The following is a 27,909-nucleotide window of genomic DNA, read 5'->3' on the forward strand; positions in this document are numbered from 1 at the left end:
AAAACATAGCGCTATTCTTAAATGATCTTTTAGAGACTATACAGCTTCTTCATTCATCATTAATGTATAATGAGTATTGTCATTAATCTATATTTAAATTCAATATCTATAAAAACAAACTTTAAATTTGTTTGATGAAAACCATTGATTTTGTAGCCCAAAGTTCAATCTGAAATTGAAGGTGATCAGTTAGAAATAGATAAACATGGACCATAATTAAGCAGCCCTAAATAAACAAAGAAAGTTTTACTACAAGGAAGGTTAATCAATAAATGATACACAATCAATTATTTGTTGCATCACATATATAATATACAATGATATATATCAATCATGTAATAACCATAAGTTACAATAAACACAAGCTATGAGGCTTTCACTGTCTTATTATAAAATTATCTTTTTTTTTAAATTGAATGAAATTACAATTGTTGCATCAACTTTATTTAAATATTTTATCAAATTATTTAGATTTCTATCACAGATGCTGGTAAATGTCATCCTGGACATAAATATAAAACACATATGGGTAATTTCATTGACAATCTATTTAGAAATTTAATCAGTAACAACAATAAACAATGTGATAGTTAAAAAAACAACATAATTAATAAATAGAAAAAAAAAGGTTTAAAATAAAAGTGGGACCATGGTTTAACACCGGTTAATATAAATTTTCACTCCTTACATACCATAGATGCAGAATATTCAGAACCAGTTTAAACAAGAACCTTTAGGGGTGTTTATTCAAAACAGAAAGTATGATGTGTTAAGGACAATTTAAAAAAGAAAAAAAATGTTTTCCCCAACAGGTGTGACATTTAGTGAGTAATATAAAGTATATTTCATTGAAAGAATCTAATATTTTATGAATTACAAGAAAACAAAGACCATAAAAATATAATTTACACAAAATGGAGTGAATTTTATCATGTACACTAACTACACTATATTTAAATAAAATCATGCAAGCCATTTACCATCTCACATACAATTAAGTTTATTTTTTATATTGATACAATACAAACTTCAACAGCAACATTTTCCCTATGTACATACATACAGTTTATTATTAAACTGAACTTAAGCAATAAGCTGCATACCCTTGGTTGTACAATTACTTAATACCCTTAAACAATGTATAGTAAATACTGTAAAATAAAGTTGTTATAATAACAATTTCAGTAGAATTCACGATAAGATGATAAGAACCAGACGCATATGACTGTGGTTCTTGTTTAATTCCCTGAGCACAAACATATATTGCTTAATAAAAAATTAGAAACTTAAGCAAAACGTGGCCCATTCTATATAGCAATATTTCTGAAAGTTTAAACGTAAAATATGCGCTTATATCAAATTTGATTTATCTATACATGTATATATATGAATGATACATGATAAATATAACTTTAAAACATAAGACTTTTGTCAGTTTGCAATGAAGAATGTATAGAATTGCATATCAAAAACATCTTTTTATACACCAACTTTTAGCCTGGTAGCAGCAACTGATTCTACCCATGCAACTAGTGCAGACAAAGATTGTTTGTCTAATCAAGGTATGCATTGTTCACTATTCATTCAGTATACATATCTTGAAATTTTCCACTAAAAACAAACAAATGGTTTTGCCCAGATTAAAAGATAAACAAGTACTTTTTAGATAGTTGGCGTGGTATGGGTTAAGGCACAGTGGTCCCACACATCCATTAAGATTGTATGATCAGTTCACAGTGATATGAACAAAATACTCACAACACTTAAGACAAGTGTTTTTCATTCTTAACAAAAATGTGCACTATGACCTTTAATGTTTTGTGTAAAAGTGACAAACATTTTAAGAACTTATGTAATACTACTGAAAAGAGCAAGAACTACAATTCAAATAAAAATGATACAGACTAGCATAACTTCAGGTATTCAGGGCTACATTTACTAAACTCTTTAACATAATACATCTCTTGACTACTAAATATAAATAAAATCATCATAAAATCAATTGCTAAAAAACTGGTTGTCTAATAACAGAACAACAATTATATAAATTTAACTATAAGAAAGTGTGTGTTTCTGTTTGCTGTTTTTACATATGCTCTGGATGGTTCTTTAAACAGTTGATAAATTCCTCTACTGGCAAGTCACCCTTGCATATTTTATGAACGGCAGTAAACATTGGGAATCTGAAAAAAAAAGGGAGATAACTATGATCAAGTATGGGTGGTTATATCAAAATGTGAGTGATAAAACTGATAAAACCTGTTTTTTGCCGTAGTTAACTTTTCTACATAGATAAGACGGCTATCAAGTAGGTATTAGTATTTATATAGAAGTATTTGTTAACTAATTATCTTTTTAATGCATGCTTGGACATTTTATTTAAAATTACCTGATAAAAAATAAATTTAGTAAAGATATTTATCACATAGCCGTGCCACTTTTACTACTCCATAAAAATGGTATTGCATGGCCATGTATATATTTTGATGTGACATCATTTTAGTTATATTGAAACATAGCAATAAGACACACTTAATGTTAGCATTTAACTTTAGTGGTGTCAATGAAAAATGGTACTTTTTCATTTCAAACAGTCTTTATTTTCGGTATGTGATAAATAGAATATTATATTCGTGTAAGTTTAAAACTAAAATTTATTGAACTAGTTGATTAATATTATATTATGCTCGCCAGAGGCTCGCATAATATAATTGTATTCAACTCATTCAATAAATTCAGTATGGAACTTTACACTCATTCAACATCCTCTATATTTTGATAGAATTCTACAGCAGTAATATATTGATAGAATTCTACAGCAGTAAACAGTAAAATAACATAATAATGCCTTACTTATCTTCCATATTTTTGCTCTTTAACATAAAGTTAACCTCCTCTGCTGTAGGTGGACCTTGTAATTTCTGTCCATTGAGCATCTCTTGTTCTAACTGCTCGATTGTCTGGAGTATATAATGTGTCATATTGAAATATTATCCTACAAAATTTTTTTTTGTAATGAATTTTCCCAACTTTGAACTTGGAACATCTCATTTATAGTTTAAGGGATTCATAAGGGAAATGGGTATTGGCATATACATTTAGAGCTAATTTTTCCATGAAGTTAAGCAACTTAAAAGGCAAAGGGCATTTGAATCATTTGAAACCCTCAAATTTATATTATAATTTATATATACATATATTACCAAGATTGGCTAGTTGTACATAATCAAAATAAATTCTTGTACGATCTTGAGTTCATTTAATTTTATAGCTGCTTACAAATCTTTTTTTTATTTTGCAGACAGAAAATGTTCATTGTATATAAGCTGATATACGCAAGAAAACAACAAAGATTAACTGACAGCCAGTATATAACTAATAACTTGTAAACAATAATGAGCTACATATAAAACAAATAAGCTATCAAAACAAACAACATACCTTTCCTGCTTTAACAAAAGCAGCTGCTACTCTCCTATTTCTGCCTGCATAACAAGTAGTTACTAAATCAGCTACACCACAACTCTCTAAAAATGTACTCTGTGTGGATCCTAAAATAAAAACGTTAACAAAAATGAAATTTATAGTATTACAATTTATGTGAATCCTTTTCTTTTTGTTGGATTTTATGTCACACCATAAATGAATAGGTCATATGGTACCTTTCAAAGGGAAGACCTAAGGTGCCTTCCAAGTAGAACCACCAATGTTCTGTAAGCTAGCTGGATATCTTTCCAAAACCATGACGAGATTCAAACCCACAGTAGTGAGAGGCAAGTGGTTTGAAGTCTAAGACCTTTACCATTCTGTTGTACACATCCCTTTTTCAAAACTTGACAATGTTTACAAATCTAAATACTTTAAAATTGGAAACTTGGCAAGAAATGTGTAATCTTTTTTTTTTTTGTTGGATTTTATGTTGCACTAACTTAGCATAGGTCATATGGCAAATTTCAAGATTTACTGGTGGAGGATGACCTCAGGTGCTCTTCCGTGCATTATTTCAGGCACAAACAGGCACCAAAATTGAATCAAAGATGGTTGTAGCTAGCTGGATATCTTCCTTATATGAATCCAAATTCCTTATCAGGATTCAAACCCACTGCAGTGAGGGGCAAATGGTTTGATGTCAATGACCTTAACCAGTGTATTCTTATTACCTGGGAGTATTTTTACAATTCTTCTTACAACTAATATAATACCTCAGCAATATGACAGACAGAGTGATATATTTCACAACATATAAAAATCTACAAGACTGATGATAAGACAGGGATTTATTTCCTTGTTTTTTTTTCAGTAAGTTTTCTACTTGGAAATGTGCATAAAAAGAACTGCATAAAAAACCTTGGCAGTTTGTCAAGTTACATTGTTATGATGTAATGTTTATGTGTTATTCACATTTATGCAATTTAGATCATTTTTAGTATTAGTATGCTTATGTAACTTCTATCTTTAGATTTAGAACACCACAGTACAATTATCAAATATCTCTCAGCAAAGTCTCTTTAAGCACAATTTGAATATAAACGCTTAACTCTTAACCAAGCCTTTGCCACTGGTATGGAGCCAGGCCAGCCTGCATGTCCAAGCTCTAACCTGTTAATAGACTACCTTTAAATTCTTATCTTCATATCCCGAACATTAATATTGGACAGTTTCCAAAAGTGGCAGCTGGAAAAGTCTATTTTAGAAATTCAGCAAGTTCAGTTAAGGGTTTATCAAAATACAACTTACCATGCCAGAAAGCTTCACAGAATTTCACCATTTCCATAAGACCTAGACGAATCACAGCTGCCTTTGTGTTATCACCATACCCTAAACCGTCAGCAAAACCTGCTCCTGTTGCTACTATGTTCTGTCAACAATAAATTATTCAAAATCAAAATATATCATAATTGTTATTTTAATAACATTTTAATGAATAAATTTACAATCTTAAAGTTTTCAGGTTTTCACATATATCAACATAATTTAGAGCAACTAGCAATCTGTATTTTCAAATATACTTAAGGGGAAAAAGACACAAGGTTTGAGTTAAATATTTTATATGACACAAGGTTCAAATTAAATATTTTTTATATATATTAAACAAGATAGCATGACCCATGTTAAAGTAACATTAAATAACAGACCCAGTCAACTGTGACCCTGGCCTTAATTTTAAGAAAATAACAGGGATTCTGGATTCACAGACACATGGTACAATTATTGACATGCATGGACAGCGAGATGGTAAAAATTTGCACTACACATCCTGTGCTACAAGTTTGACATTGTCATATCCATCTGCTATAAAATTTACCAAAGCAGTGAACTTGCAGACTTTGCCCTTTCTCCACACCACCACCTGCCCTGCCCACCTCTGGGGACTGGGGAAGTAGGTGAGGGGGAGTAGATAACAGACAATTGCATTACCCGCTTTGATTTAATTTTTACTTTTTGGTTCAAATGAAAACAGTATGCATATAAACAGCATTTTTCAAATTTTAAGATGGTATCAAAATGACATTTTCATGATGACAGGTAAAACCACCTGATTTCCCTGTAGTATGTGAATATGTATTAGGCAAACCTATAATTACAGTTTGGTTAATGTATTTTCATCGTTAAGGAGTAATAAACGTACCTTTAATGCTCCACAAAGTTCTACAGTATCCTCATCTTCACAGACAACTATACGGAAATAATCTGCTTGAAACATTTTCTTCAATAATAATCCCTGAGACTTATCTTTAATACCTGTAACAAATAAAACCTAATTTTTAAGAAGTTCTTATATAAATATTTAAGTGAACTTGCTTACCTGGTTAATGATTCATGTCCTTAATTTTCTATCACGTGCTCGACTCACATTAACGCCCGGAATCTCTTTTTTTTTATTTTAAGGGATTTTCAACAGTCAAATGCTCAAATTAAGCAAACAAACAGCATAGTCCTTGATCAGATAACAGAGATCTGTTGTTTAGCCAAACTTAATAGTGCTATCATAAGCAAGTATTGCCAGTTACATTCCCTTCTAAAAACATTTCATCATAAAAAAAGAAAAAAATATTCTAAGGTAACAGACAAAACATTTGTCATCAGATGCCTGGTGATTTTTAATAGAAATCTCAAGTAAAAGCCCACATTTGGTACAGACAATGTATCTGACCTCCCTTATTTAGTTTACAAATTATGAATTCATATACATAGTCATATTTCAATATAATTGTAAATCACACAAATTTAAATAGACTTACCTATTGTGGCTTCACAATAATTTTCTGACGCAACTTCATTTGCAATATTGGCACCCATTAATACAGCACAGGGTATCTCTAATGTATTTACTACTTCTTCTGATATAAGAGCAATTCCACCACCTTCTTTCATTGAAAATCCCTTAAAATAAGAATATTCACACTATAATACAGGAAAACATTATTTCTTTAATTACTGATCAATTAACCATGAGACCACATTGCAGAAACCCTTCAGCAAGGACAAGGCCAGTCTGTGCTCAAAAATGATGTCATTTTTGAGCATTTTTAGAATGAAACTACATTCCTATGGCCTTCGGGTACCTGCCATATGCAGCAACTTGGCAAGCCTTATTATAGCCCAAAGGGCAAGTCTGAGGGACAGATATTCTGATCCGAACTGCAACATATGACATATATTAATAGTGTTCCACAAAATTATCATTTATCACTGCAAACAGCAGCAAACAAATTTATTTCAAATGTCCATCTTAATCAAAACTGATTGCATGTTTTGACATGATTATAATTTCAAGTGAAAATACTACTTACCTTAATTAATGAAACACCTAAGGCTGATTTTTTAATTGTTCCCTTTAGTTGTGAACAAACTCTTGGCAAGAACTGATGTGGTATCACAAATATGAAAATATCTGCATCTTTTGCTGACTCAACAAGATCTGGAACAGCTATCTAAAAGAGAATATAAATAACACATTTATTTTACATTGAATATATCATATATATATATATGACAATATCAGCCAAAACCAATATTTATGTATACATCAACTATCTGATTTGAATACAACAATCACTTATAGTCACTTTAGCATTTAATGACAGAACATTTCATCCCAGTGTCTCAATAATTTCTTTTATTGGCTGGTTTTTACGTCACACCAAAGCTGTAAAGGACTTTCCAAGATTGACGTGTAGAGGAAGACAATACATTCAGGCACCTAAGTAGAACCAGCGACGTTCTGTAAGCTTGCTTGACAGTTTCTTGACATGAAATAATCCAAGTCCCTTGTTCAGGACTCAATCTTATGATGGTGATGGGCTAGTGTTTTGAAGTCTATGTCCTTAACCATACTGTCGGGATGCCCGTTTCACAATAACTTTAAATGCAACATCACTTAAAGAGATACATTTGTTTTGCTTACAATAAATTCTTCTAACCTATAATACATATAACTTAAGGGCAGCATTACAAATGCATATGGATATCTAAAGTAGAAAGCAGTATCCATTAAAAGACAGCTTCCACTCATTGGTATAAATCTTATCTTGTTTTCCTTCCATTCATTTTCTACCAAATTTCATTATCTAAATAACTCACCACATTTGTTGGTATTTTATGTCCTGGCAGGTATTTAACATTTTCATGATCTGTGTTAATGATTTCTGTAAGTTTTCTACCATTAACATCCTCCTCAAACACCCACATCTTAATCTCTGTCTCAAAATCATCCAACTTTTGTACATTGTTTCCTACCACTTTAGCAATAGCTGACCCCCTGAAGAAAATAGAAAATGTATATTTATATTCTGATATTTACAACTCATAATATTGTTTAACATCAAATATATTTCACAATTAATGTTATGACAGACTTATTTTCTTAAGAAATATGTAAAGTAATGCAATAATTAAAGAAATTATGCAAAACACACCCAAAACCTTTCGATAACGGTTCTTTTTCAGTATGCATCATGCTTTTTTACGAAGTTTTATAGAATTGTATATATCTAAATATATAATTACATATATTTTTTTCAGGACTTATAATATAATCAACTATTAATTAGTCAATTCTTAATGAATTTACATTTCTTCAAAATTTGTCTGCCAAGGAAACGCTCTATTTTGTTTAAATTTTCCGAAATATTTACCATACAGTGCTGTAACTCAACTGTATGTATTAAATTTATGTTAAATGCGCCGATTTAATGGACTTGATTTAATGGACTCTGCCTATTTACACTGAATGGGCAGGGCTAACAGTTGTAAGTTGGTCATATACAGAGATTTAAGAAACAAATTTTCTTAAAACTCTGTATATACCCTAAAACCTATACTTAATGTGCCAGGACACTGGTATATTTGTGTATAGATGTAGCTGAACAATCAGGTTATTTGACTTTTATTCAGAATATTCATATCAACCTGTGCATTATAAATACAAGGGGTGTATTAGGGATTTTTTAATGGTTTATTTTGCAGCAAGAAATAGTTGTTTATAAATATGGATCACTACACTAAAACTGTACTTTGTCCATCATAAGCAAATTTTGTTTAACATTCAGAAATGGTTGTTATAATATTTTAAAAAACATCTATACTTATAACTTGACCTATAAACGTAAACATATCTTTTCTACCTGATTATATAATCTGTCCTCCTTTACCATAATTCAATGACAACACTAAAATCTTAATCTGTTTACCATTATATTTGAAATACAGATAAAAATGGCTAGACATGATTACACACTGCCTCAGTTTTATCATGACACTCTATATATATAATCAGTACAATATGAAATTGATAGTAATCCATTCTATTTTTGAAATTATTCTGTTCAAGTTCTGACACATTCAAAGCAAAGGTATTATCATATTTCCTGTACTTATTTATATAAGTATTATATAACCAAAGATATTTAAACAAATAACCGACCAATGTTGGTATATATCGCTGTGCTGAATAAATGAAAAAGATTTCAACAGTGTTGGATCACTTGTATATAACCTCAGGGCCCTGCTAGCCTAATAAGACCATTTTTGCAATGCAACAGTATACAAAATATCTAGATATGCTTTCATATAATGCTCATCCCTGGCTTCTACAGTACAAAGTCAGACGTAAAAAGTTTATAACTAAATAAAGAACCTATATGAACAGTAACCAACAAATAGAACTATATTTGAACCGAGGGGAATATTGTAATCAATTTTGTTGTGGACAAAAAGCAATATCAAATACATGAAGTCAGGGCCTTGTCAGTTCAAACAAGAAGTCTAAAATTTTACATACAAGCCAATGCTATATAGGTGTCAAATAAAAGTATTATAATATAACTTTTGTACTGACATCATGCCATCTCAAAAGCTATTTAAACAGTCTAAATGTTTCAAGCACAGATTTATATAAATTAAAGATGAAAATCTGCAAATCTCAAAGCAGCAAAAGAAAAAACCCTAGCTTTAATTAGTAGCTTATATCCCGTTGTTTCAGAAGAATTTGTAAATGTTGTTTACATCTCTCTTGAAGACATGATTGTCTAATTTCACTGACATTGAAGTAATTATGTTAAGAGGACTGAAGACAATGTAAAGGGCAAATCAATCTCTAGACTACACTAAATCAATAAGAAGATATTTTGGACAGTCTATCTGAGTGTTTACAGGCTAAAACAAAACCAAATCAGTACATATACTTAATTATGTACATTCTGATATGTACAGGCTTATAGGGAAGACTGGGCTAGCTTTTTGTGCTGCCTCTTGAAACAAGCAATTATCATAGTATTGCAAGCAATCCATAAGTCCCCTACCGGTAAGAGCCCAAGCAACATTCTGAAGGGCCATTCACTTAGGTTCCTATTTTAAGTAAATTTGTTGAAAAAGTTCTTTAAAAGTGATCACAGGAAACAGTTTTTATGTACAGACAGACGGACTGAAGGACACTCTAAAGTTATTTTTTAAACATGCCTGTTATCAAAATATAACATTTTTAAAATCCTATCATGATTGAAGAAGTTGGAGTAAAAATTACCAATTTCTCAAAAAAAGTCTAACTTCAAAAGGGGCATAATTCTGGAAATAGTCTTGCTAGAGTATTGAAACACTCACAAATGTTGAGTGACAATAAGAAACATTTTATATGAAGTTTGAAGTAGATACATTCAGAAAAAGAAGTTATTAAAAAAAAACAATGTTTTTTTTTCATGAAAATTTTAAGTTCAAGGAGGTAAATTCTGATAAATTTTGTACTAGAGTTGTAAACCTTGCCACATATGATATGGTTGATGACAAGCAACTTATATTTAAAGTTTGAAGAAAATACCTTAAGAAATAAAGAACTTATAGTGAAAAAACTTAAAAACTAAATAAGAAATCTTGAAAATTCAGTCTATTTGTTGCCATAGCAACCAGAATTTTCACAATAGGAAGATAAGAAAAAGGATGTGCATAATTTCCATACTTTGCCATCTACCCATATGTCAAGTTTCATAAACATATTTTCAGTACTTTTTGTGTTATCACTGGATCCAGGTTATGTGTAAAATTTTTGCCATATTTTCAGTCTATTTGTTGCCATAGCAACCAGAAATTTTCAACATAGGAAGAAAAGAAAAAAGACGTGCATAATCTCCATACTGCCATCTATCCATATATCAAGTTTCATAAAAATATATTTTCAGTACTTTTTTCGTTATCGCGGGATCCAGTTTATGTGTAAAATTTGTCATATTTTCAGTCTATTTGTTGCCATAGCAACCAGAATTTTCAACATAGGAAGAAAAAAAAAAGACGTGCATAATCTCCATACTGCCATCTATCCATATATCAAGTTTCATTAAAATATTTTCAGTACTTTTTGCGTTATCGCGGGATCCAGTTTTGTGGACGGACGGACTGACGGACGGACAGACGTACTGACAGAATGACAGACAGACGGACAGACGGACGGAGGGTAAACCTAAAGTCCCCTCCGGTAAACCGGTAGGGGACTAATAAAGTCATCTTTATTATTATTAATATTATTATCCGTGACTTGCCATAATAACATTCTATGAGCAAGTTGCTCCAAAACAAAATCATGAACGTCCTTTTCTTTTTCTGATTCAAAATCTGCTAACAAATCTGCTACATAATATATTGAACTTTCAGCAGCTAAAAAAAAATGTATGCATAATGCCTGATTTTTTGTTTACTCATTTATAATGTTATAATGTATGTACATGTATTACACTAAACAATATTGTATGATCACTTTTAAAGGCATTTTTGGTGCATATAGTCAGTTAAATAAAGATACTGATACCAATATATCAAGTTACTCAAAATGTTGTAACATTTTTAATTGTCCCATTCTTTCTGCTTCATACAAATTTTGAAGTTTTAAAAATAAAATATACTGTCCATATCTATCCAACCTTAGAGGTTTTTATTTCAGTGTTTTTTTTATCGGAGATAAAAACATAATATATGACTATATGTATACAATCTTTGAGAAACATAAATCAAATCATCACCTCTAGTTTATCTATATATAAAAAGACAGCTCCAGTCCTTTATCAATGACAATTTCTAGTGTCACAATGCCCTTCAATATCAAGACATTTACATAAAAAATATCACATATTTGTTATGATAAGGCGTTTCCAATCAAGATTGGATAAATGTTAAAAATGGCCATTGATTAGCATTCCTACGAATAATAGAGACAGATAGGTGTTGAAAATTTATCTAAATATCAAAGCATTCATTGTCAACATGCATTGTTATAAATACTATGTAATCCAGAGCACCAATTTTCCAAATGAGTTTGAATAAAAAAAATTAAGATTTAACGACTCAAATTCTCGTTCATTATATAAAGTTTCAGTAAATGAAAACAATACAAATTTTGTTTAAAAGTTTTATCAACTAAAATAATATTGTAAACCAGCCATTAATGAAACACTATTAAGCAAAGTATTGGTATGTGGAGTTGTGACCGAAAAAAACAGTATCAATGTATTGTTTAATTTTTTGTCTATCGTTCAATGAAAAAGATTTGAAAGTATCGATAATTTTGATTAATAAATAAAATATCTAGGTGCCTGGTAGATAGAAGATATGTCTTAAGCTATGCTGTTGTTTGTTCTTAATGAATTTAAATCATAATGTAAATTCATATATTTCATAATTTAGTGATGAAAAAAAAAATGGTCAGAAAAATCATGCTAAGGTTATAGGCATCATAATTTTATACACAGAACATGATTGTATCATACTGAAATAATGAAAACAAGTACATGTGCAATGTATGAAAATGAAGTATGAATAAATAATTCCCAACATTCATGTACATGTATCAGTGTATTGTTGATATATGTCATCTGATACCAATATATCATAGACATGCATGGGAAGAAAATCAATGATAGTTCTATTAGTATCATGTTAATTCAAACTTCTCATTTTGCATATCATTAAATATTTATAAACAGCAAGACAAATAATTATTCTTGTATTTCCATTTATTAAAATGAATATAATTATGACATTACTTTTATAAATCATCAGGAGCATTCAATGTATTTTGCCTTTTATTTCTATAAAATGTTTTCAGTGTTTATATGATAAATTTTAAACTCATTTAAATTTAAATGAACTTGGAGACTATTTCATGTCAAATTTTCATGCACAGTTTAAGGCAAGAGAATATTTTGGTTGGATGAACCATTAACCTTTCAAAAACCTTTGATTACATTTATTCACACCATTTAGAGGTGTAACGATTCATCGATGCATCGCGATCTGCCTTTTCCTCGATGTATGCATCGTAATGAAATTACAAATTCCAATATATTGCGATGCAATACATATTTCACCTCCCGATGTATCGATACAGCGGGAAGTATCGCAATACACTAACAATATCTTCCAGGAATATAAGGACAAACGTATTTTTTGAAAGACTGAAGAAAAAAAATAGTGCGGATGAAAACAATGAACAAGCCCGACTATTATCATATCATCGTTGTCATCTCGTTTCCCCATATCCGCAATCATTTAACGGTAACTAACCAAGTTTTATCAATTCAATATAAATGGACTGGTGTTGTTTGAACTTGTTTATAATAAAAAAACGCGTATTTATACTTTCATTTCCTTTGACATCATTTACCCGTAAAAAAAAACAAACCAAACAAACAGAAAACATGACTGTAGACTGCAAAATATTTAGAAGGAGAAACTATAGTTAATCCTCCCTGGTCATACAATTCACGAGTTTTGGGATATTGCAGTTTTTGGGTAACCAACAGACAGTGCTGTATAATGTTGAAGACCGGACGTCGAGTGTTTGCAAAATTTGCTAACTCAAAATAAAATACTCTGGTGTTGAGCACAAATCTTTCGAGAAAAATGAGAGTGTAACTGATTAACTGTTAATTTCACTGTTGTTGACCTAATTGTAAATCACTTGTTACTATTTTTTCACAAGAAAAAATTTTAGTGGTGTATTGTAAGACTGAAATTTTTAAACTGTCATATTTACAGTAGAGGACTTTAGTGTTAGACTAGTGGATATCAATTTGCTGTTATAGTATAATTAACAATACCTTTAATCCTTAAGTAATCAGAAAAGTAAATTGTTGAAAGATCAAAATCAGAAACCAAGTTATAACAACAAGTTAAAGAGTTTATTTTTTTGTTATTGTAATAATTTTATATTATATTCGTAATTATGCTGTAAACAAATGGCCAAATTTTCATGTACTAAGTCTGAAAGTCAGTATCGTGATACGTATCGCATCGCTACATAAGAATCGCAATATGCATCGCATTTTTACAAAGTATGCAATACATATCGTGAATCGCATCGTTTTGAAAAACAAGTATCGTGATATGTATCGTTACAGAAAAAAATGGCAATGCACAGCCCTAACACCATTCATCATAAAAATTAATAACTGTGTTAGGATTTTTTTCATTCTGATTCTTAGGAATTTCTACTGTTGTAACAGGGAAGTTATTAACCTACCTACAGACTACAGTACTGTAGTAACAAAAATAGGTAATATGAATTAGTGAATACCACAGTTATCATTTTTGTCTATTTTATAAATCATTATGTTCACTAAGTCTTATATTCTCTATCAAGACCAAACCCTGGGGTAAGAATGTCAAAATAATAAAAATCATGGTAATCAGTGCGTAACTTACAATATTTGTTTACAATAATTGATTAATATTTTACTCTTGAAGATCAACTGTGTGTCAAGGCTATAGATAGCAGAAAAAGTCGGTTAGTTTGTGATAACTATATTTAAATGGTAAAAGTAAGACATTGCATGGTAAATATGACTGACCTCAATTGAATCTGATTTGTTTGATTTCTGATACGCATGCATTAAGTGTTCCATAAATATTTCTACCATATAAAATGATCAGCATAAATCAGGTAACAGTCAGTCTTCTTTATTACCAATCTTGTTTAAAATCATGAAACATGCATGAAATACAACACTGCCAAAGAAAGTTATAGAAAAGTATAAATCAATCAAATAATCCATCAATAAGTAATATTAATCTTAAGACTTAAACATCAATGAATATTTGCCAAGACAATGTTATAACATGTAGTGACTACTAGTGAATACAAAACATTGACCTTGTTTCATCCTATTATAGAACCACATTTTCAATTATTAGATAATTCATAATGTAACATTAACATTGTGTCTTACATGTACTTAATTAAGATTAAATCATTAGAAAGCAAGACTTTTCAAAATATCCTTTAGAAAAGACAATACTGAATAGTTACATACAAGTACACATAAGTGTGATCAAGCTAATATCATAGTAATAATTCATTTCCTTTTATAAATAACTGCCTTTGTGATCATCTTAAGTCATTTGGTAAGATAACAAAATTCACTTAGAACTAACTGTACTGTACATTCACTGTGCTGATATGGATTTCCATGAACATAGTAATTTTACCACCAACAAGGACTTTTAAAGTATTGTTTCACACATGATAAATGCTTAAAACCTACTTACATACATGAACTAAACCACCTAGATGTCTTTTTACAGAATGTTACTTTCAACTTCTTATTGAGTAGGTATGTGCATATTTGTCAAGTATACTGAGCAACATGGCTACAATTCTGTAGGATATGTTACCCTCTACAGAAATAACAGATGCCAATATTAATAAGTCTTTTTTTTTCATTTCAAGATTTAATAATTTATCATGATGAAAAAGAGAACCAATATATTAAAACATAATAAAATAACCAGATAATTAATTAACCAACAGGAAATTTTACTGTAAAGAGCTTTAAAAAATTTGGATTCACTAATATCTGTATCAGATGGAAAACTAAAAATTAACCACAAACTCTGACAATTTAGACTTGCACTGTATCATTGACCTACATTGTAGAAAAGAGGACACTTTTGAGGTCAATATAAGACTGAGCTGACCCAAGATTCATAACCCTCAGGTTGTGTCGGACCATTACAAACTAAGAATGCCTGACCATTACAAAATAAGAATGCCTTTCACGTTTCATAATAGGAAAAATTAAAAATATTATCAATCACAATGAATGTCAATTACCTTTTATTCAATTTCATATCTCAATGTACAAATCAATTCATAAGTGATGATGCAAGGCTCAAGAGACAATTTTTAGGGCACTGACTTACATGTAGTATTTACTCATTGAACCTTTTGTAAATGAGTAAAACTTGAAATATGACATCTGGCAGGAGTATTTTTTCTTGCCTGAGAAATTCATACTATAATGAGCATTTAAGTTTAACATAAACTTGACCAAAGACAATTGATGATTAATTTTTTTTTTGCTTTGACAGATCTGACAATCTAAGTGAACAAAATTTTTCAAAGAAACTTTTTATCACAGACTGCATGCAGAGGGCATGTGTCTGCTGCTCACAAATGGCTATGTCAAAGATGCCATTTACAATAACGTTTAGGGGTTGAAAATATGAATCAATAGTTTTTAATATTTACAGAGATATTCACAGGATATTTAGGAAATTGCATCAATTGCACAACCATAATATAGATTTACAAAAACAACTGAATTATTATTATGGAGCTACAAGATGCAAGCTTGCAACTCATTTAGACAATGACGTCCAATGATCTACCTTAACTGAAACATTATTAAATCATTATTGGACAATATAGATGTAATAGATTTGTAGTAAATTTATTATCTTGATCACTTTTAGCAGGCATTGAAGATTTTTTTTAATGATGCAGCACAGCTGTTTTTACTGATTGCATAAGCACCCTATTGGGTTCACACAGATATAAATTAAAGTATGTGGGTCAACTTCCAATGGTAGATCAAAATATTTTTTAAATAATAATGTAAATAACACAAAATTACGGCTTATGAAAACTACTTAAGTTATTAAAGATGAACTTATTTCTGATAGATGTACCTGATATCTTTTCATAATATAAATGGCCGAATATCATCCGTAAAATTATTTAGAAAAATTATACATTATCATTCTTTGTGAAAATATAAATTAAGACGTGAAAGTTACTGACTTCATCATTTCATTTATTTGTTATTTGCAATGTGATGTATGGCTCACCTCAACAGTGTGTATAGGCTAGCTGTGACTCACATACAGCTAGAACTTTTGGCTAGCAGTAAGGGCCTGTTAGGCTATCCACTTCCAAAATATACGCTTACAGAAATAAACAAATCATGATTTTTTACATCCATAATACGGGGAAGTCAAAGACAGGGCCCGCGAAGCGGGCCCGGGCTTTGGCTTGCCCGGCTATAGACAACACGTGTATATTTAAAAGAAAATCAAATAAAAAACAATTAAAAAATATATAGAATTCTATACCTATCAATGAAATTTTCAGTGTCAGTTCTAGTCGGGCGCCGCCATTTACAATGTAGGAAGTGGCTAGCCGTACGGGCCCGTACGGCTAGTCAAAAGTTCTAGCCGTACGTGAGTCACGTACGACTAGCCTGGACACACTGTATTGGCTAGCCGTACGGCACTTTTCAAAATTAGATGGAAGTCGAAAATGCATATGCTATTTTGTGTCTTTAAACAACAATTTTAATCAAATCTCCGCATTTGTCCTAGTGAGTTCACTTTAATAAAGATGTTCCGCAATTTTGCAAAAAAAATAAATAAATACGAGTAAGCGTTGTATAATCTATCTTAATAAAATTAGGTGTCAAAGTTGCATGTTATAATTAACGTCCTTAATTTTCATGCTTATGATTTTTATGAAAGATGAATTGTTAAATCTGTTAATTAAGCACATGGATCGAATAAATTATGATCGGAGGGGATAAATAAACAAATAAAAAGAATATTAAAAAAAACGGTGAAAAGGAGAAATAGTTTAATAATGCAAACTTTCCTTAATGATGGACGATGGACAAACTTCTATACCGTCGGTAATTGACGCAATTATCGAGCCCAACAACAATTATTTTCGGTGTTTTTTTTTGTTTTTTTTCAATTTAAAAATTGAACTTAATGAAACAAAAAAGGATTATTGTCAAAATTTTGTAAACTATTTCAATTGATGTTATTTAACTGCAACCAAACGCTATTTTTTCTCTTTGCCTTGAGATGACAAAGTACATTCTTTACTGTAGCCAACACGTCGATTAATCTCTAAAAAGTAAACATTCTTGACTAAAATCCTCGCTTAAAGTCATAATTAACATATGCACTTTCGCCTTCCATATATTTTTGAAAAGTGCCGTACGGCTAGCCAGTGTGTCCTGGCTAGTCGTACGTGACTCACGTACGGCTAGAACTTTTGGCTAGCCGTACGGGCCCGTACGGCTAGCCACTTCCTACAATGTAACTCAATGATAATAGGCGGGGTATTCCGATAACGGAACAAATCTCAACTTTTCGGATAAATGATAATCGTCGAGTGTTCCGAGTGAAAAGGGAAGCGGTGCATGTAATACCGAATGACACCTTTAAAACGGAAAGAATGAAAGGAATTTTTAACGACTTCCCCGTTCATAGGCATTGCCTAATTTCATATTATATTAAAAAAATTTCAATTTCCTTGACATATTTCTATAAGACTGCACTGACATGTATGTTACAAGTACATGTAATAGAATCCCTTCAAAAACGTTATTTTCAAAATAATCTTATTTTCAAGAATAGCTGGGTCGAACAGAAACGGGACGAAACTGTCCGTAATTCCAAATCGAACTGGTAAAATAACTCCGAGAAGAAAGTTAAAAATGCATGTTAAAATAAAAATTGCATACCAATTTCCAGATCCAACTATACAGATTCTTTTCTTTTCAGTCATTTTTGACTTGAATTCCCTAAAACTATTCAATGACAAGACCGACGCTAGCTGTGGTAAAAAATTACTGCTGCACCGTTTGAAGCGCGTGAGAAGAACAAAATGTAAAATTTCTAAATATACGGAATTCCGCGAAATCGTATTACATTTTGTGTTCATCAAAATGATTTTTCAAGGCTATATTGCAACAAATTGTTAAAGTTCTATGATTTACCAAATAAAATATGCATTGAATTTTCAGCTTCATCTCGCTATTTTTAGAATGTAACTTCCTAGATCGGCTGTTTAATTATTATGTGTGCATATCTTTACTACCAGATCAATAAAATTTATATGAATCCTATTTATTTCCATATCTACATATGAACAACAACAGTCTGGTTTAGGTTAATAAGCCTTTGGCCTGACACAGAATTAACTACAACATCTCAGTACAGTACAGTACAGTACAGTACCAATAACAATAACAGTAATAACAATATAATGACGGACATTGATTAATAAATCTATTCACTATCAGCATATTGTAGCATATACAGTATGTATTATCAGATTGGTATGACACCTGAAGTCCTAGATTCTTAGTAGTACAGTACATGTAATGCTAACCTTATTCACATACATGAACACATGTAACATATACATGTAATGTAACGCAAATTTAAGCTTTGCATCGAAAATAAAATTACATGGCCATAATTGCTACTACTAAATTCTATAGCATGAGCGTTCATTGAAATGGTAAGTTATGATAGTTATATTTATGTCAGATATAGACACACATACATATATGCAAGTCGTAGACAATAACTACTTTTTTCATAAGTCAACTATGCGGGTCTCAAGTATGACACAAACAAGGGATATAATCATGATAATTATTGTATAAACAATTATCAAGAGTTCTAAACCTTTAGTTTTTGCTACACTATAACTGTAAAACGCTTTGGAATTTAACAAAAATTAACAACAAAAAGCGTATCCATTACACTTAATTTCCTATTTTAATATATCTTAAACACAACAGTTAAAAATGTTTGTATACATACAATCACATTCATTACATGTGTCTATTTTGTGACAAAAAACTGTGATTTTTTTATATTTATGGTATAGAAATTCCATTTAAAATTTTTGATTTTGAGAAACAGAAAAAAAGCACTATAGATGGATTAGCATCTTAATTACTAAACTGGTCCTTGTTGTTTGACACAACGAAAAGAATAAAGGTACAGTTAACATGATACATTTAAATGATACTAAACAAAGTTTGAAACTAGGAAAATGATAATGTTTGTGTTCACCATAAATATAGGAACATCTGAAAATTCTTATAGAATTTACAACGGTAAAAGAAACTTAAATTGATTAATACAGTTTGAGTCTAACGATATAGGTGTGTATTTCTTTCTAAGATTGTATTCAATTAAAAAAAGAAAGATAATTAATACAATTTTTAGTCTAACGGAATAGTTATGTATTCTTTGCTTTTAAATACAAGTGAGACACTTAATACAGTTTTGAGTCAAATGATATATTTATTTATTACTCTTTAGTTAGTATTATAGATTCCTTTTGAATCTCGAAGACTTTATGAATAAACATGATTGCTATATCTTTTACAATTGGTACTGAATAAGAGTTAATTAGTTCTCTGAGTTTTATACATATTAGGGTTTACTACTATTTTAAACATCGTATTGCAGTAAGTTTCACAGATATGATATTTTCTGTAAATGCAAACATGTAGTTAGATTTGGCATTATGAAATTCTAATCTTACTTTTTGTTTTGCATACTGCGCATTTGTTCTACAGTTGTTCTATGCCAATTTCTAAATTTCTTGTTATGACTTTTTCTATAATGAAGCATGTCTAACTTAGATATTTCCTAACATAAAAAGTCTTTGAAAATAATTTATTGTTTTTTTTATTCTTGCTTTAAAAATACTTTTACCAACATTATAGTATATACGTGAATAGTAACCTGTTTTTGTTCGGTATAGTCGTGAAATATAAATTTCTCTGGAATTAGTATTGTCAATTTAAAAATAGATATAGATCTGATTTAAGTGAATGCACATCCGTTTTTACTTCAAAGTCTGAGTAAAACTGACTTGCACTGAATGAAGATATATTTTGTACAGTAAGGTTCTGTCGCAAATGAATTAGTTTAAGATATCGAACCCTTTTCCTGATTATTTTATGTTGTTTAACCGATAGTCAAATTGAGTGTAATTGTGCTAAATGTTATTACAGTTATTATCCAGCTGAAAAAGGTTAAAAAGCAAATACATCGGATCTGGGATGTACTATCGTATGTTCCAGATCGGATGGACTTCCGGGTTATGATAAATACATGTATTTTGATTGAACATTGAAGAAAATTTACTTCCTAGTTAAGTTACTTCGGTTTTAACTTTAAACTGCAGTCGAATTTCACTGAAATGAATGGGACCAAAATTCCAATGAGATGTTACTTGCAAAAGTGTTTCTTGTTTGGATGTTTAATGCAGGTACATGTATCGCTTTACTTACACATCTTTTCTACACTTCGTCAACGCTCAATTTTTGTTACTGAAGTAACTTTGTGTGCAAGATTTTATACAAATACTGGTGCAAAATGGAAAAATAGATTTAGGTTCATTACATTAACATTTTTCCTTTCTAACACTTGTATTTCAGATAAGTATCCATTTAGCAGTTAAGCGGACAAGTCTACAAATAAGTTCCCTTTTATAATTTCAATTTGCAAATTTTCAATTTCGAATTCAGTGTACACTATCTAAATGATCAACACGATTCAATAGTTTGTTCTATTCTTCATGTAAAGAAGAAATTATACCGATAAAAAAAGAAAAAAATACAACAACAAAACAACAACAACAGTAACATGTATTAACATAATTATTTAATTTTAGTTAGTTTTTTTTTTACCTTATTCAATATAAAAAGCTTCATTTAATTATACTAATCTACTAACAAAATTAGAATATAGATCTAGCTCATATTGGTCTAACGAATTTATGCGTTTCAATTTCGAATAATGCAACTTTGGCTACAACTGGAACACAAAAGGGAACGCAAGTAGAAAATAAATTCATGTACCTGTTGTCAAATGCGATATTCAGAAAGAAGTTAACTATGTAAAAGGCACCTATGCAATGCTTTTCAAATGATTATGTCGATCGTAAATTCAACTTCCTCTTCAAATATTGTATTTTTAATGAAAGACCCTGTGCTATCTAATCACTGTTCATAATTTACATTTATGGCGTAAGCAAAACTTAAAAAAAAAAAAACACTTTAAAGAAGTAGATTAGACGAACCATTCTTTATTATTTTGTCGACAAAACATTATACTCGTATCAGTAGTATAAATGAAATCATAGTTGCCTCTCCCTCTTTCAGTGTTTGGATGGATGTGTCCTAGTGATGTAGAAGTTCAAAGAATTTACGTCAAAACTGGAGAAAAAGCAGTAATCAGTTTCCAGACTTCATTAAAATCATATAATGGCGTACTTTTGTACAGTGTAGTAAGATTTGATCATCTTAACGTTTACTCAGCCGTATTCTATGAAAACGTGTTACAAAATGAGAAGTCCTATTTGAACTCTGAGTTTATTGGGGATGCCAACACTGGGAATTTCACAGTGAGGACGGCAAGTGTGAAGTCACAAGATGGTGGGACATATATGCTACGACATAAAGAAGGAACATCGAATATGACTACAGAAGAATGTGCCATGTTATATATCCTAGGTGCGTGCGCGTGTGCATGCGCGTGCGTAATTGTGCACGTGTGTGTTGTGTTTATGAAATGAAATACATTTTGTCTATGAAATAGTTAAAAACAACTGATGATTTGAGTTTATTAAGTTAATTTAAAATGGAAGAATTATATATTCCTATATAAACTAAATATCAGTCAAATATTTTATTTCTCTCTTAGAATCCGGGCAAAATTAAACAATGCGCTACAAATGAATCATATATTAACTTTTTAGTAGAAGAGAAGTAAATGATAGTTTAGAGCAGTATCTCAAGAAATCTAGAATTGCTTCCTATTTCATGTCAAAATGAGTATGGTGGTAATTATTATTTGTACGCATAGCTGATATGGTTAGACCAAACGTTTGCTAGTGGACACAGCAGTATCATACTTGTTTATATTAGTTATCATTAATGCTCCACCCTTGTTCCCTCTAGGCGTTCGTTACCCTGCCGAGTATCTTACTGATGATCCTGTGTGGTTGGGTTCTGTTGAATGCTGCGTTAATTGAATGTCGCTTTTCCTTATAGATCTTTCATTTCATACTTTGTGTTTTGTTTCTCTTTCAGATAAACCAAAGAAGGCGACTGTTTATCATGACAGTATAAATATCCAAGGAAATAATAGTACCTTAACTTGTACCAGCATTTCTACAACATACCCGACAAATCACACACTAAATCTTACATATAACTGGATTATCAACAATGTCAGCAACCCTTCTAACCAAAGATATGTATATTCTTCAAATAAAAAGACAATTTTTATCAAATCTGTTGATAAAGAGGATGCAAACATGAAATTAACGTGCAGCGCTACAGAATTCGGCGATGAAGTTATTGGGTATACATCAGATGAAAGTGAAATGTCATTATTTGTTGTTATTTGTAAGTTGTTATTTTTTCTTAAAATGTTTTGTATCATTTGAACATAACCCTTTCAATCTCGAAAGCATTTTGATGTTTAAAAACAGAGGAAAACGTATTTGTCGACATAAAGTGGCTCTTTTCTATGTTTCTTTTACAAATTTTGGACGACCATGAAATTTGATATTCTTATCATTAACAATTTATCTCCAACACATCTCAAATCAGGGCCTTACGCAAAGTTTCTATTTCTATAGATGGACCTGAAAAGAACGAAATCAATACAACATCTCCATATATAATTATGGAAGGAGATAGTACTGAGACAATCAAATGCAAAGCAGACTGTTACCCGTCATGCGCATGCGTTTGGAGAAATGAATCTTCAGGAAGTAGTATTGGAGAAAACGGAAGTTTTGTTATAAGGACAATCTCAAAATACCAATCCGGGAATTATACATGTACCTGTACAAATACAGCAAAAGACAAGATCGCGACTGAGCAGACTTCTTCGTTGTATATCAAAGTTGAATGTAAGTAAATATGCTATCAATCAATTCCTAATTCATTCTCATTGTTACATCTTCTGGAAGATTTGAAGATAGGACGCTTCTAAAGCCATTGATTTTGAAATATGCTTCAATTTCAATATGACTTGTGTGAACATATCTAATCATTGCTTACTATGGACATACTGTTTTCGAATTATGGGCTCTGTTTCATCTACATATTTACAAGCTAGTACAAAACAAATTCCAACATGTGTTTAATTCCAAATAATTTCTTATCATTTTAGATATATTGATTATACCTTACGTGACTTTGCTTGTTTTAACTTTCACTACATGCATCATTCCATCAAATCTTTAAGCTCTTACATGTATTATCTGCCACCTTCGGGATGTTGTAGGGGTCTGCGATAAATTTGTTTTCAATAGTGGATTTTTGTACTCATATATTGACCACCACCGCTCACTACACAAACATAGATATTTTAATTAAAAATGTATTTGAACATGTGCTACTTTCATTTATATTCCATGTGCTTGAAAAAAATATTTTCCTTACTTTTTATTAATTATTTATTTCAGATAATAGTAAAAGATCACCAATTGCAGATAATTCTGGTACAAACACCTGCGACCATACTTGGATGATAGTAGGAATAATATTCGGGTTATTATGTGTAGTAATGAGTGGCTATGCAGTCTATGTTACAATTCTACTGAGAAGGACTAACATCAGAAAAGGTAAAACTGATATTTCGGAATAACACAGATTTTACATTTTGAGAATACGAATCGAAACTAATTGGAATGTTTATTGAAAATAAATGGCGTCGGCTAGAAATTTAAAAGATAAGGTCTTAATCTAGCCTGAGTAATTGATGAATTAAACCTCAGAAATGAATAATTTTGTAAAATGGCCAAACGTGTGCTTTATAATTGCTAAGAATATGTGATATGCTTATTAACAAAAAAAAAAGCATTAAATGTGAGGTTATTTGTGATAAATGTAGAAAAATGTAAACTAAGTATTATTCTGATTTCCATACGAAATATTAATTCACTATGAGTGTACTAATTGCCAAAACGTAGAGTAGCAAAAAGTGACTCAGAACTGTAATAGGTAAAAAAAAACACACTGAAATGCTTCAAAAATAAAACCTGAGAGCTTTTTCAATAGTCTAAATGGGCTTTTACTTTATTCAAATTTATTCATTTCAGGCGAGGGGGGATCAGCTGGAACGACTGATCCTGCGTAAGTTTCATTTTACATCTTATAATTTGCTACTGCTGTCAAATTTATTATCTTAATCTTTCACGCATCTTCACTTAAAGCATATTTAATTTTCCTGCTATTGTTTTTGCGGAGTAGCACTTAACTCAAGTATTACGTTATAATTATAACGGATATTTTATAAGTATCTTTAAACTAAGAATGTATTACAGATATTACGAAAAAGTAGAGGAAGATTCGAAAACTGCTGAAAATCGGAGAGAACCAGGTTCTTCAAACACGGACGAGTACGAAAACTCCGTAAAAATGTACACGGATCTTGTGCGATATTCGAAGGACGAGAAACAAACCTACGACATCATTCAAAGCAATAAATGAAACACTGGATTGACAGCCTAATTATTAAGATATTTGAATTAAACATTTACCATAGAGGCGATGCTAATCATTGTTATATGTAAGTAAAGCAAAGAAAGATGGATAAAAGTCATACGCGTACAGAAATGATGAAACATCGAAATTCTCACCGTGAAATACAACCATATTCTTAAACCAAATAATCAAACAGAGTCTGAAATTTTCATGTAATTTTGTGTGACTAATGCTTCCGAGGGATAACCCTTCTTCCAGAATTTTATTCGTTAGGCTGATACGTTGATACAGGACTGTGCATTTTTTTTATACATTTGCATTGTATACCTGTATACTGATGCATAAATAGGTTTATTGTATAGTGTATATCATTCTCTGGACTTGACAATACGTGTTGTACATAAGTAGCTTTTTTACTATGTGTTAATCTCTACCTTGTTGTACAAAGTTCACTATTTTGCTATTGTATTAAATATTTTTCTTGTGGCACTATATAAATAACACTTGGGTTTGTGGGTAACAGTGAAAATAACATCCGAGGAAAATACGCGAGATGATATTTTTTTCGAGAGATGATATTTTACTGTAACTCACAAACCCATGGGTTATTTATTTTATTACCCCGAACCTATACTGTGATGATCTAAAATTGTCAACTGAATCTAACTGTAACAAAATTAAACCAAGAGTAGCAATAACTAAACTGTCATTACCTTGCAAGTTTTAAGGTAACTGACTGTAGGCCTACTTGAGAAGTTATTTTCCGTTTATTCTTTAACCAAGTGATGATATCTACTAGTCATACACATACAATAAGCTGTGTTTTATTTCGAAAACAAAACACAAACTCATTTATACGTTATGATCTGTGAAATCTGATCCTTCTGGCTGCCTTCGATTGCTAACGCGGGTTTAACACTTTCGACACGGGTAACAATCGAACAAGGTAGAGTTGAGTATTACGTCATCAGTTTTGCGTACCTGAGTTACGCGGGTTGGACACTGCCTATCAGCTGGGTCACAAGTGTTAAAATGGCGGCCAACAACGTTGAAAAGGAGTAAATGAGAGGATTTTTATAGTTTTTCTGCTTTTGTTTGTTAATAGAATCTAATATAGCCTTTGAATTTATCTTTACTTTATTTATTTATATAAAATAGTTAAAGTAATTCAAGCATTATTTCCTCCGCCCAAAGGTGCAAATAATTCCCTGGGCGCAGCCATATTTGTTTACAACCCGATCAACTCGTGCTTGTTCGATTGCTATTAAAGGTACGCATGCGCATATGAGCTTTTCCGGTATCGACATTACTTACACGGGTTAGGCAATCGAAGGCAGCCAAAAATATTCTTCGCATGGTTTTTGACAAAGTGCAGTTACAAAATAACGATGATATCCTATGAAGGTCCACCATATCCATAATATTCGAGAAAAAATGAATCGAGAAAAAAATTGGCCATTTTAATTAATTTTATTTAGAAAATAGACCACGTGACCAGATTTTACACTGTTAAATAGTACTGTTACCTATGAAACAGCATAAATTCTTAGTCACGTGGCACATGTACACTTGCATTACCAGTAAGAATAACCCCAAGAGGCCTATGGGAATTTGACATTACGAAAAAAGTGAGGGGTAATAAAACAAAATGTATAACGTTTTGATATTGTATTATGTATTTGGACCGATGGCCTGGATTATTAGGTTAAAGAAATTGTATTAACTTGTATTGTCATTCGAAAATCTGTTTTGAAATGTTCAATTTTCTAATTATTATTAACTGCCATTCTCAAATTAAAAGCATATTGAATCAAAAATAAAAAAAAAATGTAAAAAAATCGAGAATGTTTTTAGATAGCAAAGTGATAAATATTGAAGTTGTACATGTATTATGAATGCATGGAAATGATCCTGTATGCTTAACAGTGGACTCTAGAGAAGATGCCGGAAATGGCAAGAAATAAAATGAGAAAATATTAAGAATATGCTGTGGTGAATTTAAAATGAAAACAATATAAACAATATCAATTTTGCACTTTGTAAAGCTTGTGTTAATTTGTTTTTTATCTTCAATTGTCATGAGTACCTTGTCTTTATTCTATTATTCGTTTTAATTATAGATATAATAAGTAAGAAAGTAGATAGGCAGGCAAGTAGGTAAGTATTTTAATTATCGTGACATGTGCATATCTATTACAGTACATATCCAATAGTAAAATAACACCCGGTCCTATGGAACTCTGAGTCACTAGAAATCATATAACAGTATATAAATAACACATGGGTTTGTGGGTAACAGTAAAAATATCATCCCGAGGAAAATACTGTTACCCGAGGCGTAGCCGAGGGTAACAGTATTTTTACGAGGGCTGATATTTTTGTTAACCACAAACTCATATCTTATTTATTTTATTACCCCGAACAAATACTGTGATGATCTGAATTTGTCAACAAAACTAACAGTAACAAAAATAAACCAAGAGTAGCAATAACTAAACTGTCCTTTCCATGCAAGCTGTAGGCCTACTGTACTTGAGAAGCTGTTTTTCTTTTATTCTTTAAGCAAGTGATGATATCTACCAGTCATAAACATACAATAAGCTGTGTTTTATTCAGAAAACAAAACACTAACCCATTTATAAGGTTATGATCTGTGAAATCTGATCCTTCTGTATCCAGAATATTCTTCGCATGGTTTTTGACAAAGTGCATTTACAAATTAACGATGATATCCTACAGATGTCTGTCCACCAACTCTATCTGTAACGTTTCACAGGTTAAAATTGTTAAATAATCCTTTGTTGCATGCTTTAATCGTCTGTATGTTCCAGTT

At 30.8% G+C, this 27,909-nt stretch overlaps 2 protein-coding genes across 2 annotated transcripts; one reads left to right on the forward strand and one right to left on the reverse strand.

The window, feature by feature from the left end:
* Positions 1–1,160: 1,160 nt before the first annotated feature.
* On the reverse strand, positions 1,161–18,426 carry LOC132737929 (glycerol-3-phosphate dehydrogenase [NAD(+)], cytoplasmic-like). Its single transcript, XM_060725310.1, has 9 exons — positions 18,288–18,426; positions 7,585–7,762; positions 6,795–6,935; positions 6,243–6,384; positions 5,630–5,742; positions 4,738–4,858; positions 3,442–3,551; positions 2,854–2,960; positions 1,161–2,183 (listed from the first exon to the last, which is right to left on the reverse strand). Exons 1-9 carry the CDS (start codon positions 18,329–18,331, stop codon positions 2,087–2,089), a joined length of 1,053 nt encoding a protein of 350 aa, XP_060581293.1. The 5' UTR covers positions 18,332–18,426; the 3' UTR covers positions 1,161–2,086.
* Positions 18,427–20,660: 2,234 nt separating this feature from the next.
* On the forward strand, positions 20,661–27,232 carry LOC132737930 (uncharacterized). The gene is made up of 7 exons (XM_060725311.1): positions 20,661–20,842; positions 21,738–22,088; positions 22,668–22,985; positions 23,222–23,497; positions 24,056–24,214; positions 24,692–24,725; positions 24,917–27,232. Exons 1-7 carry the CDS (start codon positions 20,800–20,802, stop codon positions 25,080–25,082), a joined length of 1,347 nt encoding a protein of 448 aa, XP_060581294.1. The 5' UTR covers positions 20,661–20,799; the 3' UTR covers positions 25,083–27,232.
* Positions 27,233–27,909: the final 677 nt, after the last annotated feature.

The sequence above is a fragment of the Ruditapes philippinarum genome, unplaced genomic scaffold (genome assembly GCF_026571515.1).
Source record: "Ruditapes philippinarum isolate M1 unplaced genomic scaffold, ASM2657151v2 ctg763_1_1_1_1, whole genome shotgun sequence".
NCBI classification, from domain to species: domain Eukaryota; kingdom Metazoa; phylum Mollusca; class Bivalvia; order Venerida; family Veneridae; genus Ruditapes; species Ruditapes philippinarum.